The sequence below is a fragment of the Girardinichthys multiradiatus genome, chromosome 7, assembly GCF_021462225.1.
Source record: "Girardinichthys multiradiatus isolate DD_20200921_A chromosome 7, DD_fGirMul_XY1, whole genome shotgun sequence".
In the NCBI taxonomy this organism is placed as follows: Eukaryota; Metazoa; Chordata; class Actinopteri; order Cyprinodontiformes; family Goodeidae; genus Girardinichthys; species Girardinichthys multiradiatus.
Genome location: NC_061800.1, coordinates 40299676 through 40315481, shown reverse-complemented (window position 1 = coordinate 40315481; position 15806 = coordinate 40299676). Strand labels below are relative to the sequence as shown.

At 37.9% G+C, this 15806-nt stretch overlaps 1 protein-coding gene across 1 annotated transcript in view; it reads left to right on the top strand.

Moving 5' to 3' along the window:
• The window catches only part of ube2f (ubiquitin-conjugating enzyme E2F (putative)), a 53269-nt gene extending 37730 nt beyond the window's left edge, over window positions 1-15539 (top strand). The window contains exon 10 of the mRNA XM_047371654.1: window positions 14367-15539. Coding sequence (XP_047227610.1) covers window positions 14367-14417 — 51 coding nt within the window. The 3' untranslated portion in view covers window positions 14418-15539. The remainder of the gene's footprint in view (window positions 1-14366) is intronic.
• Window positions 15540-15806: the final 267 nt, after the last annotated feature.

Genomic DNA, 15806 nt, shown 5'->3' with positions numbered 1-15806 from the left:
TTCTAGCAATCCTGGACATGTTTTAATCTCATTCCCTAAATAAATCAAGACTGAACAGAGTATGACTGTTCTGACCTTGTGAATTCCTCTGCTTTATAGGAGAACTTTAAAAGGCAAACACACACAATGACATTTGAAGTCCTTTGGAGAAACATTTAATCTGTAATTAATAATTACTTTAGCATGATAACTATTTAATGAATGAAAAATATTAAAGATATTTACTTGGTTTTTCCCGCTGTTTCTTTAAGTATCTCTGGTATTAATAAACATTGTTTTTTCCTCTTTTGACAACACTTACAATGCCTATAAATTGCTTACTATAAGTATATTTTATAAGCTGCTATCAAAAGGTCAATATTTAATGACTTACAATCAACCCACCATTACATTTAAGTCTATTTCTAATTTGTTTGGACACAGGGGATTTGCCCTCCAGCTTTAACAAAGGAATTTCACTCAATAAATTAATCTTTAATTGCAGTACCTTCAGCTTAAACTAAACTTTTTAGAAAAACATTTTTGTTTGCCACAAAACCACCAGTGGCACATTTATATGGTGTAAATATGGGTATAAATATGATGTAACACAGACACCCATTTGTGTTAGCCACTCTTTATACTAAAGACTAGTTAGCAAGCCATTCAAGTAAGACAAATGTGTTTTCATTTTTGCAGTCAGAGCAGAAATTAAAAAGTTTTGAGCAACTGGAACTATAAGAAACAAGGCTGGACAAAGGACAAATGTTTATCTTGTGACCAGACAGGGTAAGGAGGATAGTAAGGAAGAGAAAAACAAGCTTCAAAGCTCACTGCTTGTTGCATGCTAAAAAAAGCTTTTTTTTTTCTGTCCCACCAGCACAAACTGTTGCAAACATGGTGTTTACTGAACTGTTCAGTTTTTACATCTGAAGCTTGTGCCTTGCTTTTTGCACTTAGACAAAATAAAAGCATCAAAAAGCTTCAGACTCCAGATCAGGCTGATAATCCCATGATTTTATGCATTTTTGGAGAGAGTGCGGCTTTTAAAACATCAGAGTTTTAATAGTTTCTTGTTGGGTCCCAGAGCATGTTGGCGTTGTCAGGAATTAGAAAGCAGACGGTGCTGCTATGAGAGCCTTTAATGCAGAACTCACTACATTTTAAAGATCTGCCTCAGATCTCAAACCTGTTTGATGTCGTATATTTTTTGGAAGTGGCTAAATTATTTGGGATGATTGTCTTTATAATTAATGTATGAAATGAACCCTGTTGATGTTGGAAGATTAAAGGATTTTACTCTACTTCTATTGTGCTAACGCTACTGCAATAAAAGATTCAGTCATTTTAAGGATTTTTACACAGCTTTACTAGGGTTGCCAATAGGTGTGGAGCAAGCTGTTGTCAGGGTCATATTCTTCTTTCTCCATTTAGGGTCTCCTAAACATGTGAAGCCCACACATAATCCTATAAACCTTAAGTATAATACACAGAGAAGAGATTTACTAACAAATACTTGCATGTTCACCAAAAGGAAAGGGCTATCCTCTGGATATACCCGCCTTTGCGCTGCATTGTGCCTTGTAGTAAGAGAAGGGATCAGTTGGAAGAGAGACTGAGGTGGAGATGTGCTCTGTAGAGAAGAGAACACAAAAAGCAAGAGAGAATGCCATGTGTATGAGGGTCAGTGAATCTGCAAGGAGTAGATTTGTTTAAGGTGGACAAGTTTTATTTGGGGTCAACGACCCAAAGCAAGAAAGGAGAAGAAGAGTAGGCAAGCAGGGTGGCGTGCATGGTGCTGTGTGTCAGGAGTGAACCTTTACAAGATGGTAGACAGACCTGCTTTGATCCAAGGTAGTTGGTACACAAGAAGTAGCAAGAAACTGTCACAATCACTATACTAGCATGGTAGCCTTTATTTTCACAGCGACGCTACGTTTGCCCACAAACACCAGTACATCATCACCATCTCATGCAGAGCCATGTGGAGCTCTTTGTGTTTCCCTCCTGGTATGAAGAGCATTTTCTATAGTTATCCAGTGTTCAAAACACCCTTTACACATTAGAATTTTATGTTCATGATTTATCAAATAAAATCCAGCTTTATTTATAAAGGACACTGAAAAACATCAGAGTTAAAAAAAAAACAATAGCTTTTAAGAATCTGACCAAAAATAATATTCCAATTTAAAACAAAAAAAAAAGGCCAAGACAATTATGAACAATTAAAAATCAAATGAATGAATGTGTTTTAAGCATTTATAAAGAAAAAAAAAACACTTCATAGAGGATGACCACTTGACAGACAGTGGGAGGCTGTTCCACAGCTTTGGGAATGCTTCAGCAAAGCCACAATCTCCCCAAGTGACTCATCTAGAGCTGGGTATAATTAAATGGAACTGTTCAGATGTATACAGTATTTAGATGACAAATTATTAAAAGTTTTAAAAACAAACAAATCAGTTCTATACTTAACAGGCAGCCAGTAGTAAAGACGAAAGGGCAGGAGGGATTTTGTCTCTTTTTGTGGTCCCAGTCAGAACCTTGCTGCAGAATTATGGTTATTCTGAAACTGGTTCAGTTATTTATTGATTAAGCTTTAAGCTTTAAAATGTTTCTGAGCTGTGATTATCAAACTCTAACCAGCTATCAAAATCACCTGGCTTCAGTTTGAATGGTAAATATTAGTGATGTTGCAGTTTTAGACATGTTTCAAGGACCAAAAATAATCATCTTCAACTTCATTAGCCATTCAGGATTTTGCATAGAGGATATAAATATGTGTGTCATCTGTATGACAATGTAAAAACATATTGTATTGTTGGATTCCACCCAAAGGAAGCATATAAAGAGTGAACAGAACTGGGCCTGGGATTGATCTTTGTAAAATTGGGAAGACTTTAAGTTGTGGTGTTCCTTAGAACAGCATCTACCAGATAAATCAGGATAAAGTCAGGACCCACTAAAAGATAGGAATTCCAGCCTTGTCCTTGTCTAATGCCCCCTTTTCCTCTATGAACTACTCAACTTGGTTCTATTAGCTGTTTAGGCTTTTCCATTAGTAACAGTTACATGGAACCGTTCCAATTTTAGTACCTGGCTGGAAACGGTTCCAACGTTGGCGAATCGTGCTGAAAAATGAGACGTCAGAAGACTGTCACCACTGGTTGGGTAGGCGTCACTAGTCACAGTATATTTTAATAACTAATATCTTTACTGTTAAACGTTGTACGCTGGGTTTATTGTATATATGACCACTAGAGCAAACTAGCATTAGGTAGTGTTAGCTTGTCCTCACTCATCCTCTGGCTTGTACCCTTCAGTTGGATACAGCTACCTTGAAAGGGTACTTAGTTGTACTGGGAAACGAACCAAACAGTGTAGAGCCAAGCCGGCCTGAGCCGCGTAGAGTAGGTACTAGTAGAAAAGAGCAATCATGTTTACAGACCCCACACCATTTTGCCAACACAGAACTTTGTTGCTTAACTGATCTTGTTAGTCCTACAATTTAAACAACATACATCAAGTAGAAGTGAACAATAAAACAGGCACAGCTTATCATACCTACAACTGTAATATTTATACCAAAATGGCCATAAAAGCTGGACTACAAGGAAGCAAATCTTTCAGAAATCTCAGCATTATAAAAAGTACACATTGGTTCTTGCAACACGACTGGAGAGGCTTTTTGCCCTAAACCGTGATGTGATATTGACCATCTGTTCACCTTCTGTGCAAGTATAACACCTTGGAGAGTCTGTAACTGCCTAAGCACCACAGTTCAGTCCCTCTCCGCCTGATAAATTCTGTAGCTCCACTAATTACATTTACTGAGACCACCTGTCTTTGTCTCACTCACAGTGTCTAACTTCATCACGTATCTCATGTGGCTTAGCCTCTTTCATCAAGATTTAGTCATGTCACGCACGTTGAAACACACAAAACATTTACTGCATCCTGACTGGAGCTCTGTTCTCCTTATCAGGTTTCTGTCTGCCAGCAGGAATCTCTGTGGGCCTGCATAAGGCTCTCATTAGGGTACTGAAGGTAGAGCAAGTTGATCCTATTTAGTCGTGGTGTGTAAACAGAAACAGCTCGCTTAATAAGAATGTAGTCTTTAACAGTAACTCTTTGCAACTCAGTAAGACCTGGTCAAGTTTCAGCAGATTATTCTATAGCATTAAAATATATTACAGACAGTCTGTATTCAGCTTTTTCTTTGTCCTGTCATTAAGACCGAACCACTGATATGACTGTTCCTGCACTGATGTTTGGTTTTATGTGGTGGCAAGTCAAATTGTCTGCTGTAAAAAAGTTCAAATATGTGTCTTCTGGTAAACCAAACTATATTTTGGTATATTTTACAGAAAATGTAGTCCTTAGTTAGATTTGTGTTGACTTCATTCTCCTCTATAGAGCTGTAGCATAACAACAGATCTTACTATTTGTCCACTACAGACACAGCACCCTCAAAATCATTGGCACCGTTAGTAAAGGCATGTAAAAAACACTTCACCTTTCATTACAGAATCACAATCTAAAACTGAAAACAAACAAAAACAAAGCTCTAGGTTCTGCAACAGCTTCATGCATAACAGTGATATTAGACAATGTCTCCCAAAACATGCATGAAGCTGTTGAAGTTGTTTCTTTTTTTCTGATTTGGAAAGCCACTGTTTGTATCCATAAGATTTAATTTGCATCCAGTTGTCTAATACCTGTACATATCACCGGAGGAGAGGCACATTAACTGCCTATTGTTGGTTAAATGGTTCTGAGAAAAGAACGCTTGGTTTATCTTGGTGTATTCAATCCAACAAATGTCAGTAATTTGCAGTCTGACAGTTTTTTACAGCAAGAAATGTTTGAAACAAGGCAGAGGCAAATGTGTTGCTTATGTGATGACATTAATTGGGTAATTTTGCTGATCTTTATTTTAGTTGAATTTGGGTGATGTTTTAATTAGATCATGTCTTTGTTTCTTCCCTTTGAATAAATGGTTTTGTTTACATGCTTTAATAGTTGCTGGGCATCTAAATGATGACTGTTTAGAAACATGTTTTTGTATGTGCGGTTATTTTGTTATCTGACATAATTAGGCCATGTAAGAAGGCCTAATTATGTCAAGAGCTAGCGTGATGTTTGACATTTTCCCTTTATCTTTGCTGTCAGCGCACCCTGCAAGCAATTTCCCCTTACGACAGAGAAGAAGAAAGTTGCTTAATCTCATCCTTTGTGCTCTGTTTTGTTGCTTTTTGTGTGTGTCTCATAAACAAAGGTTTACAGAAGCTTTCAAGCAACAGCGGAATTGACAAAGTGTTGCAGAAAGGCAGGTTGGTGGTTGGCTAGTGGTGCAAGCAATTCCACAGAGAGAGAAAAATGCTTTTGCAGGATTTTGTTGTTTTTCTGCAAATGTGAAGGTTGTATTGGAGAATCAGTTCAACATTTTAGTACGAAAATCTAACTTGTTGATGTATAAACTAAGAACGAGATCAGTTATAACACCAAGTCAGAATGGATGTCACTTTTCTTAAACTGAACTGTCATAGCTCCAACTTAATCAATATGGGTGTTAAAGGAAGTTCAATAAGGACTGAGAACATTTAATAGCGAATACGTTTTTGGTGAAAAAGCTTATGATTAAGAAAAAAAATGTTTAACCACCACTTTTTCTACTTGTGTTAAACCTGATGTGTAAACTGTCTGAATGAAAAATGCTGACACACATAGTTTCTAGTGGAGCAGAGGAAGCATCGGGATTTTTTGGTGAAATGGCTTGGCAGCTTGACTGATTGGTTGATCCTTTATACAGACATCACTACCATCTATCTTTGTCAAAATTAACTTTAATATTTTAGTCGATCTTGTTTAAAACAGAGCGATGGTAATTTAACGGATTTGTTTATTATGGTGCCAAATACCAGTAAAACAAAATGACTCGAAACAAAATGAAATTGTTTTTTTTTGTTGCGGTGTTATCAACAAATTCATGCATGCCTGAACGGCTCTGGGTCAATGTGATCCTTTCCATTTCAGACCCATAAAATATTATTTTGTACCCACTGAAGCATTTGTTTGTTTCTCTTTTTGTAGGTATTTTTGATGAATTATGAAAATAACTAATTATACAATATTCAAATCCCTTATATCATTTATTTAATTAAATTTTTTTCTGGAGATTTTTAATTTCAGTATGTTTACAAAGTTAATTGTTCTGATCCCTGTTTGGGCCTGGCTATTCTTATGAAATATGACCGCTGATGAAACCTCCTGCTGGTACATAGTATTTAACTGACTCACATGATCACATTATAATAAACTATGAGCAGATAAAGTTATTTTACATCGTTGGTAAAAGTTGGCACATGAAAACAGCTGGGATGAAATGACACCCTGCCCGGACCGGGTAGAACTGTTTGCATGAAAGTTACAAATGTTTCCAGATGTTGATGAACGTGTTTCATTATTATAGCATTTTTGTACTAACATTTGACCAAAATAAATCAAGTTAAACCAAGCTAATTTTTATATAAAAGATTAGATTAAATAGGTAATAAAGCTGAACTAACGGAAATATCCGACCTCCTGTCCTGATTCCAGGTTTTACATTGTTATGACTGTGGTGTTTCTTTAGACTTTATGCAAAGCCAGCTTCGTGTGAATGTTAGAATAAATGTTAAGTGTTTACTTCATTACACTGTCCATTTAATCAGCTAAATTAGCCGGCATACTTAAGATCTTCCATTTAGTTCTGAAAGTGAAGGAATTGTGCACACTCAGGGTACTTGTTCGTTAGACTCAAATACGGCTTGTCCAGCAACAAAAACATGTTTAAAATGCATCATTAAACAAGTTTAATTGTTACAGCTTATACTTGTTTATTGTGTATGCTTTCATTAAAAACCAATTATAAAATGCACAATTAAATTTCAAGTCTGGAAATTACTTTAACCAACTCCAAAGCAAAAACTTATATATTATGTATATTACAGAAGCTAATCTTATTTCCCTGTGAAACCCATAGACATACTAACCGGTCCTTCACCAACTTCTATCTGTACCCTGAACTCAGCTATGATGAAGTTTACCTTGAATGGCCCTGGTAGCAGTGGGACACTCCTTTTATGTAAATATATGTGACTTAATTTAATCCCACATAATTTTCTTTTTGCATTATCTTTTTAAGGAGGAACAGCTATTAACAGCTATATGTAGCGTAATAAATGTGAATAAGTCAGACCAGAGATATTGTATTTTTTTTTTATCTTATGACAAAATGTTTTGAATAACAAACAAAGTCATGCTTTTATTTAATTTATGGCGAGAAAATAATTAATAACATGTTACACTTTACACTGGTATGGATAAAACTTGACAGCATAATGATTGATGTGGTATTAAAATATTTTGACTTGGAAAACCATGGTATAATATAGCATTTAGCTATTTTTTCAGCGTATTTATTTTTAATGCATCCCATAGACCGTTTTTCTACCCGTTTGTGTTAGCTTGTAAAATGAGGATTAGGGCTAAGAATGAGGGGCAAGGCGTGATGTGGCGTTCAGCCAAAAGCAATTAGTGGTCTTTGTCTTTCAACTTCTTGTCCTGTTGTAGCTGGTTTCCTGGATTTTATCCTCGTCAGCCTTAACTATGTTAATTCATGGTATAGTTATGATACTTCAGGGTTTTATTTACTGATTTATTTTGTTTACAGGCCATTTAGAACAGACAGATTCAGTTGCTTGACTAAGGTTTCTTCTCAGCGCACTTCTAGCATGTTTTTAACTTAACTGTGTCACATGGTCATAAACTACAATAGCCACAATCCCCATCACATTCCTCCCAGAGTTTGAAACTATGAAAATATGTCTCCTTTGTGGATAGATTGTCAAAGATCTGGAGTTTTTGTCACTAGCAGTTTGAACTCTGTATGTTGCTCTTCCCCCCCTCGCTGTCATGTTTAGGCTCACGTACTCTATTTCTCACTCGTACCCCACTGACCACACAAAAGCCCAGCACTGCCTGCGTGACTAACTGGCTACTGGAAGTGATGCATGAATCAGTACATGGATTTTAGCGCTGCACACTTGTGTGTGAAAATTCATGTTGGAGAACAACACAGCACAGAAAAACAGCAGTATTTAATGGCTAAGACCCCAGGGGTGATGGATGAGTAAATGGGGATAACGAGTATAAAAGCTGGCAAGAAGGGGGTGGGGGGTTAGAAGAGACTGGTAGGCTGATGCTGCAAAGCACTGAAGCTGAGTATGACATCTTTGCAGACTACATAGAAAAAGAGAAATAAGTCTCTTTTAAATTCAGGTATGAAAAACTGTTCTAGGCATATTTGAATGCTTCATGAAGGCATCTACCAGTCTCTGACACCAGTCTGAGGAGTGTTTGCCCCACTTCTCTCAGATGTTAGATGTTCCAGGGGTTTCCTGCATGTACAGCTTGTTTCAAGTCACCCCAACAGCATCTTAATGAGATCAAGTTCTGGGCTTTGACCCGGCCCATGACTTTCACTTTCAGCCAGGCAGCCATTAATCAATTTACTGGTAAGTGTTAGGACACATCTTCAGCTTTATTTCTTACAGATGATCTCAGATTTTCCTCAAGCACCCTCTGATCCATGGTAAAATTCATGGTGGATTCTATGAGGGTGTGCTGGCCCGGTTCTGATGTAGTAAAGTGTCCTAAACCAGGACACCTCCACCTCTGTGCTTCGCAGTTAGCATGAGGTTTCTTTCTTGGAATGCTTTATTTGGCTTTTGTTCTGGTGTCCAAATATTTCAATTTTAGACTTCTCTGTCCAAAAGCGTTCTTGCGAAAGCCTTGATCTTTGTCTACCATCTTTCTTGCGAACTTTAGTCTGACCTTCATTTTTTTCTTTGAGAGCAATGGTTTCTTCCTTGCACACCACCATAAATGATTCATTTTAATATGCGTGAAGCACCTTCTCTGTACCTGAACTTGAAAGTAGTGGTTAGTTGGGATCCAGATTACAGAGTTGGAGCCTGTTAAGCCCCAGTGTTAACTCTGAGCGAAACCTCATTCTTGCCACTATAATAACATGCAGTCTTCTGCAAAAGCATCAGAAAATAATGGAACAACCTCTAAAATCACTGCTTTGTTCTTATGACCGAAGCTGATTGTTTGTGTTCTTTTCCAATGCTTACTCAACCGCAACAGCAACTTTAATGAAGCCTAAATACTCTATAATGAATCACATTTAATTTCTTTTAAAATCAGTAACAACTCTTATACTAAGCCATGGAAATAGTTGTTTAAAGTCATAGGGGGAATTGACTGTGAAATGGCTAATATACCTGCTGGTACTAAACTACACAATATCAAAAAGGCTTGGTTCTGCTAGTCCAACCTTGAAACCATCAGGGGGTGGAATATATCACCAGAACATAGTTTTTATTCCAGTGTTCCTACATTAGAAGGTCAGGCACTAAAACTCTGAAGATATTTCAGTCTTTTGGGAAACTTTCTGCATTTAAAATGGAGCTTTTTTGTGCCCCAAGGCAAATGCAAATCTCACCCAGAAAAAAAAAAGAAATTTAATAATAATGCAGAAAGGGCATATATAAACATGTAAATAAAGAACATTTTGCCACACATCCCACATCTGCAGAGTATAGGATGTTTAAGGACTGAAGCTTTTCCAGAAAGAAGGAAATTTGGGTGTGGTGGTCTCTGCCATTTCCTCAACCAAACCAGGGATAAAATCAGATCTTTGGGAAATACTTTTGAGATTATGTGAGACGATGAATTTAAATAATTAGTTGGGCTGCACGGTGGCGCAGTTGGTAGCACTGTTGCCTTGCAGCAAGAAGGTCCTTGGTTCAATTCCCAGCCTGGGGTCTTTCTGCATGGAGTTTGCATGTTCTCCCCGTGCATGCGTGGGTTCTCACCGGGTACTCCGGCTTCCTCCCACAGTCCAAAGACATGCCTGTTAGGTTAATTGGTCACTCTAAATTGCCCTTAGGTGTATGAATGAGTGTGTGCATGGTTGTTTGTGTGTTGCCCTGCAATGGACTGGCGGCCTGTCCAGGGTGTACCCTGCCTCTGCTGGAGATAGGCACCAGCTCCCCCGCGACCCACTATGGAATAAGCGGTAGAAAATGACTGACTGACTGAGTTAGGCTTAAATGATTTTTTATAAACACAACATTTAAACCCCAAGATTCACTCATTTATTTCAATCAGATAAAGAGAAAGTGAAAAGAAAAAGCTCCTGTTGGCGAGAGAGTTAGAGAACAAACGTGGAAAGGGAGTTCTCTGGGTTAAAACGATACCAGTGACGTCAGCTAGAATTAAACCTTTCTGTACCATTAACAACATTCTGATTCTATGCAGTGGACTACACTTTTTCTGTGACATGGTCATCACTGCAAATGTGAGAAAATGGTGCAGAAATACTTTTTAGTTGGACATAAAGTTGGGCTTCAACTGTGTTTTGGAAGGTATTTTACTGTCATGTAAGAAATGGTACCAGTATCTGTATTTACATTGTATTTATGGTTATTACAATGTCATAGCTGTGGCTGAATTGACTTTACTTCCCTAAAACATGTCAGTGCTTTGATAGTGTCTGACCAGTGGTCCGGATTAGAGCAGTTTCTTTGATATATATGATGCCGTCAGCTGAACAAACTGTTTAGCTTGGCTTGGCCCTTTTATTTTATATGCTGCCTAAATGGCTGCACTATCACAAGAGAGCTGTTGTAGTTCAAATTAACGGCCCCTGGTTTTTGATTTAAATCCAGCATGACGTATGCATGGACTATAAGGCATTATATTGACGTTTCACCAAATATTTGGCTGTAGGGATGTAGACAAGCAACTAAAGCCAATAAATTATCCAGAAAACACAACAAGCTGTTGTGTGAGGAGCGATAAGCAGCAACATTTCAAAAGAGGACAAAGCAAACCGGTCATGCAAAGAGCTCCCTTCAAGCAGATTTACCCGGGAGGTATGGGTCAAAAGAACTAAAAAACCAGGTTGACAGAATGGAAGGGTTGCGTGTGTGGATAAAAAGACGAAACACATATCAAGAAGGGGTATGGTCAAGTTACAAAAGAGCAAGAAAGAAAGAGGTGGTCTACATTACTGGCAGGAATGTGTCCAAGGAAAGCTGGGTTGAAAGAAGATTCTTGTCATAATTAGACATGGGCCAGTATGAGATTGTCATGATGTGATAATCTTGAATTAGAAATATTACAGTATTTATAAAAAATTTACAAAATGATCTAATAACTGATATTTCAAACAAAATTGTAATCCCTTTTTTAAATATTCCTACTGATGCTAAAATGAAAAACACAAGTTATTATAGTTATAAAAATGTTATAACATTTATTTATTCACAATCTGTTGTAAATCAAAAATGTACATGTATCAGTAGTTACTAAGACCCTGCTGCAAAGAATATGAGAGCTGTTGTGCTCTTTATAGAGTGGCACAAATATAACAAGCTGATATTAGCTGGTTTATTAGTCAGGCTATCTGCTCGGGTAGCCTGAGTGCAGACGTCCTGCTCCTAGCTTGCCCACTGTAGTTTTAAACAGCATTGCTTTAACACCCTTGTGGACTGCTGTCGTAAATTCACCTTAAATCACTTCCTGTCTTAAAGCAGCCAAGTTAGCCCAATACTGCCGGTTGTGGCGTATTTCACACATACCAAGGATTGTCTTGGAAGAACTTCACCGTTAGGACGCAGTCATAGTTTTGCCAATTTATGCCTAATTTAGCAAATTATAAATTTAAAGCTTTTGTATGTGCTACAAATTCAGATTCTTCATTTAAATTAATAATACATTTATTAAAATTATAACATCTCACTGAGACACAGTTGAAGATGTCGTTGTTCCTGTCGGACGTTGCCTGCCTTGCGCCACCGATCAGGAGCCACTGGCGTCGTCCAGGTGAGCCGACAGGACATTCCGCTGCTGGCATGAATTCTGCTTGTACACAGTTTTATCAAATGAACGCTTGCTAAATGGTAGTGTAAAATAATAAGTAGAAAAGCATTAGTGCTGTCTTTAATTTTTATTGCCATACTACAGATACATTACTGCAAAGTTTGCATCATGTCACCATGAAAAAAACTGTTATTTTTATGGAGTACGGTAGCTCAAATGGGACAACATAAACATAATTTACTGGATCTCTGTAGATTCGGCTAAGGGTCAGTGATGCTGCAGCAGTGTCCTCTAACTTTGGGCAATACCACAAGAGTAACTGTGATTCCAGATATATTAAACTGCATGGTGTTCCAGCTTTATCACCAGAATATACTAGCTGCTGTTTGCATCACTGTAATTACAAAACTTACCATCATTATCAGACATTTTGTGTAGTCAAACTGGTGGGAGTTTTTTCATCTTGACAAAGCGGTCCTATTTCATGTTATTCAGTCTCTGGTGTTCAGTCTTAGACTGTGGCGCCCACACAGACAAACCTTGGAAAAACACTCACCCATCGCTTTCCCTTGGGATTACTCAGTTTAGTTCTGTTGAATCCCTGGATGGCGATAGGATCATAAATATGTTATTTTATCCTGCTGACGGTCTGTATTTCAGCCAAGAGAACAAACAAATGTCATACAAGTCATAAATTCAGATTCAGGAAAGACATATTTAGTTTCTGATTTTGGGAAAAGGGTAGAAAGTGAGTAAATTTCCCCCATGACTAATGCATATTTGATATACTACAGCAGAAAAATGTAATGTACACTTAGTGAGCTGTTTTTCATAGCTTCTTTCTGAAAGACACACTCTTCTCTGACATGTTTTTCTGTGCAGTCTTAATATTCTCCCAGGAATGCAATATGACTCACTAAAGCAATGTATGGTGACATAATGGTGGGCATATTTATATACATATGACAGATTTGTGACTTCATTATGAGTCACATCACCCTAGGTTATCCAGGGACTTGTACATTTGGCTGCATTCGCTAGAATAATGATTCCAGTGGCTCACTGTTTTTGTACCATAAACAGTGCCTCCTAAAAGGGCTTATACCCCTTGAACGTTTTGAACATTTTGTTAGTAAGAAAAAATGAAACTTGGAAAAATTTTTCACAGTGCAACCACAAACATTAATACATTTTCTATGAGAAACCAATACAAAGCAGTGCATGATTGATTAGTAGAGGGAAAAGCATATATGTTTTCCCCTTTTATTTCCATTCCGCCCCACTGAGTTAATATTTTGTACAACCACCAGTCTCTGCGGTTAGAGGCGCACTTATTTTGTGGTACGTCTCTACTAGCTTCGTACATCTACTGTAAAGAATGAAATATTTCCCATTCCTTTTTGCTTAGGCTCTGTCAGATTAAAATCAATCAATTTTGAATTCATGCCATGGAATAGGTCTGGACTTTGACTGGGCCATTCAAATAAATATGCTTCAGTCAAATTCAAAACACTTGTTTATTGAAGTATGATCATTTACTAAGAGTATCTCTTGTCGGATTAATCAGCTTTTCGAAAGAACAATCGCTAGATTAATTGATTATTAACCTAAATGATAGCTGCAGCCCTAATTCCATCCAGCTCCTGATGTGTGTTTTGGGTCGTTGTCCTGCAGGAAGGGGAACCTCCACCCCAGTCTTTTGCAGCCTCTAACAGGTCTACTTCTAGGGCTGCCCAGTGTTTAGCTCCATCCATCTATTAATCAACTCTGAGCAGCTTCTTTGTCCTTGCTGAAGAAAAGCGTCCCCACAACCAGAAAAATAATAATTGGTCTGGTTTGATCAGAGCAGTTTCTTCTGCATGAAAGCATGGCTTGCGACACACTACATGTGGACCTTCCAAAGGCTTTGTTTTGACAATGGTCTTGTTTTTGTCACTCTTCCATACAAGCCAGATGTGTGAATAGCCTTGTAGCTCCTCCAGAGTTAGCGTGGGCCTTTTAGCAGCTTTATTACAAAACGGCTGTACACTCACTGAGAGTACATTGCACACATTAGAAATCTTTGTACTAATGAGGTAGCGTCTGGAAGCAGTTAGTTGTGCTAGATTTTATTTTGGGTTATGGGATTTATGGGTGTTGAATTCTAAATTTTTTATATTCTTGTTCTTACAAAAATTGAAAACCTGGTGTTATTTTCCTTCCACTTTTCCATCATGTGCTCCTTCTGTTGGTGCATCACATGAAAACTCATTAAGATACACTGAGGTTTAGAAGGGAGAAAATGTGGAGTTCAAAGGTTAAGAATAGCTTTGTGAAGCATTGTAGGGTTGCACTGATGGCAAACAAGAAGTGTCAGGCTTCTGCCAGAGTATTTATGTCCTATTTTTACAAAATCATGTTTAGTCCTCCATAACTTTTCCTCTCTTGTTTGCCCTCCCCTCTTTTCCACTCAGGAGGATTTTCGAAATAAGGTTCAAGATTACATCAAGCACTATGCCAGATGATAGATGCATTGGCTACCCACATCAGCTGTGCGCCACCCAACCAAACTGCTCTACCTTGCCTCTGCTTGTCTGGCCGACTCCTCCATGTGTGAAACAGCAGCAGACTCGTTGACTCTCACCACTCCCCTCCACCTCCTCCTGACACTGCAGCCCCGCCTCGGCCTCCCTTCTGCTCACCCAGTTTGCAATAAAATCCACATGGCAGTAATAATAAAATAAAACAGTAAAAAAGAAACCGAATTATAAATGCTTCAAAGGAAGGACTTGAAAAAAATGCTTTAATTATGCTAATCAGTTGATTGTTACAGCACCAACAATGTCTGAATCCGTGACAGCGCCTCACTAAGGTGTCCACGAGTCTGCTGGGAACAAGTCATGGCAGAAAAAATAACATGGAGTCTCACATGATGTTTCACTGAAGAAGACCAGAATTCACACTCGCCTGTTTTTAATTACAAGCTGAAAAAAGAACAAATATCTGTTACAATCAGCTCTCTGTTTCAGTGCCTGTATTGTTTGTGTTGCTTATGAGAAAGTGCATGGGAGTTCCCAAATGTTCACACACACACAAACCATACAAAACACACATTACATGTCATCGTAGAGGGTGAGCACAGGTAGGTTCCTCATTAGACAGCACGTGAATGATCACATTTTGTTTCCGTTCTCAAAGCATGTAAGTGTTGTCCTGTGCCTAGCATTTAGACCACCTTTAATATCTCTATATTTTTCTTCCTGGAGGTCTTTTTCTTTAGGCTTTTTCTTTTTTTACAGAAATCTTAATAATTTGAAGACATTTGGGGTGGTTTAAAACCTTTGCACAGTACTCTAGCAGGGTACACGCTTTGTGTGTTTTCAGCTCCAGAGACATGAAGTACTTCCATGAAAAACAAAAGCCTCATGTATCTTTCTTTTTTTGAAATTTACCACCTTTGTATCTTGATCACAGTGTGTATGAGGAGCTTATTGCATACTAACAGTGCAATCCAAAAGTACTTTGACATCTTGGCAAAGTTGGCTTTGTACTTAAATACTGAGTTTTAAGTGAAATCATGGGGACTTTGAATGACTGGTTTAGATTAAGTTTTGCAACCATAAGAAATAAATGGTGATGGAATTTTACCTGTTTGGTTTTTATTCAGCTCTCTCCTGACCTGCCTGGCATGTGCTCATTTTCACAGGGCGAGCTGTAAGGGTGTAATGGTACACGGATAAACCTCAGGTGTTTTGGGTCGATATGGGTTCAGTTACACTGGAAAAGAAACAAATGCTAGTTTTTTTTTCACTTATTTCATGGAAAGAAACCAACACAACCACAAACCTTTCTAGCTAGAAGGCTCTAAAGTAGCAGAATATGTAAAGCAAGGCGGCATTAGCTGATCAGCAAGT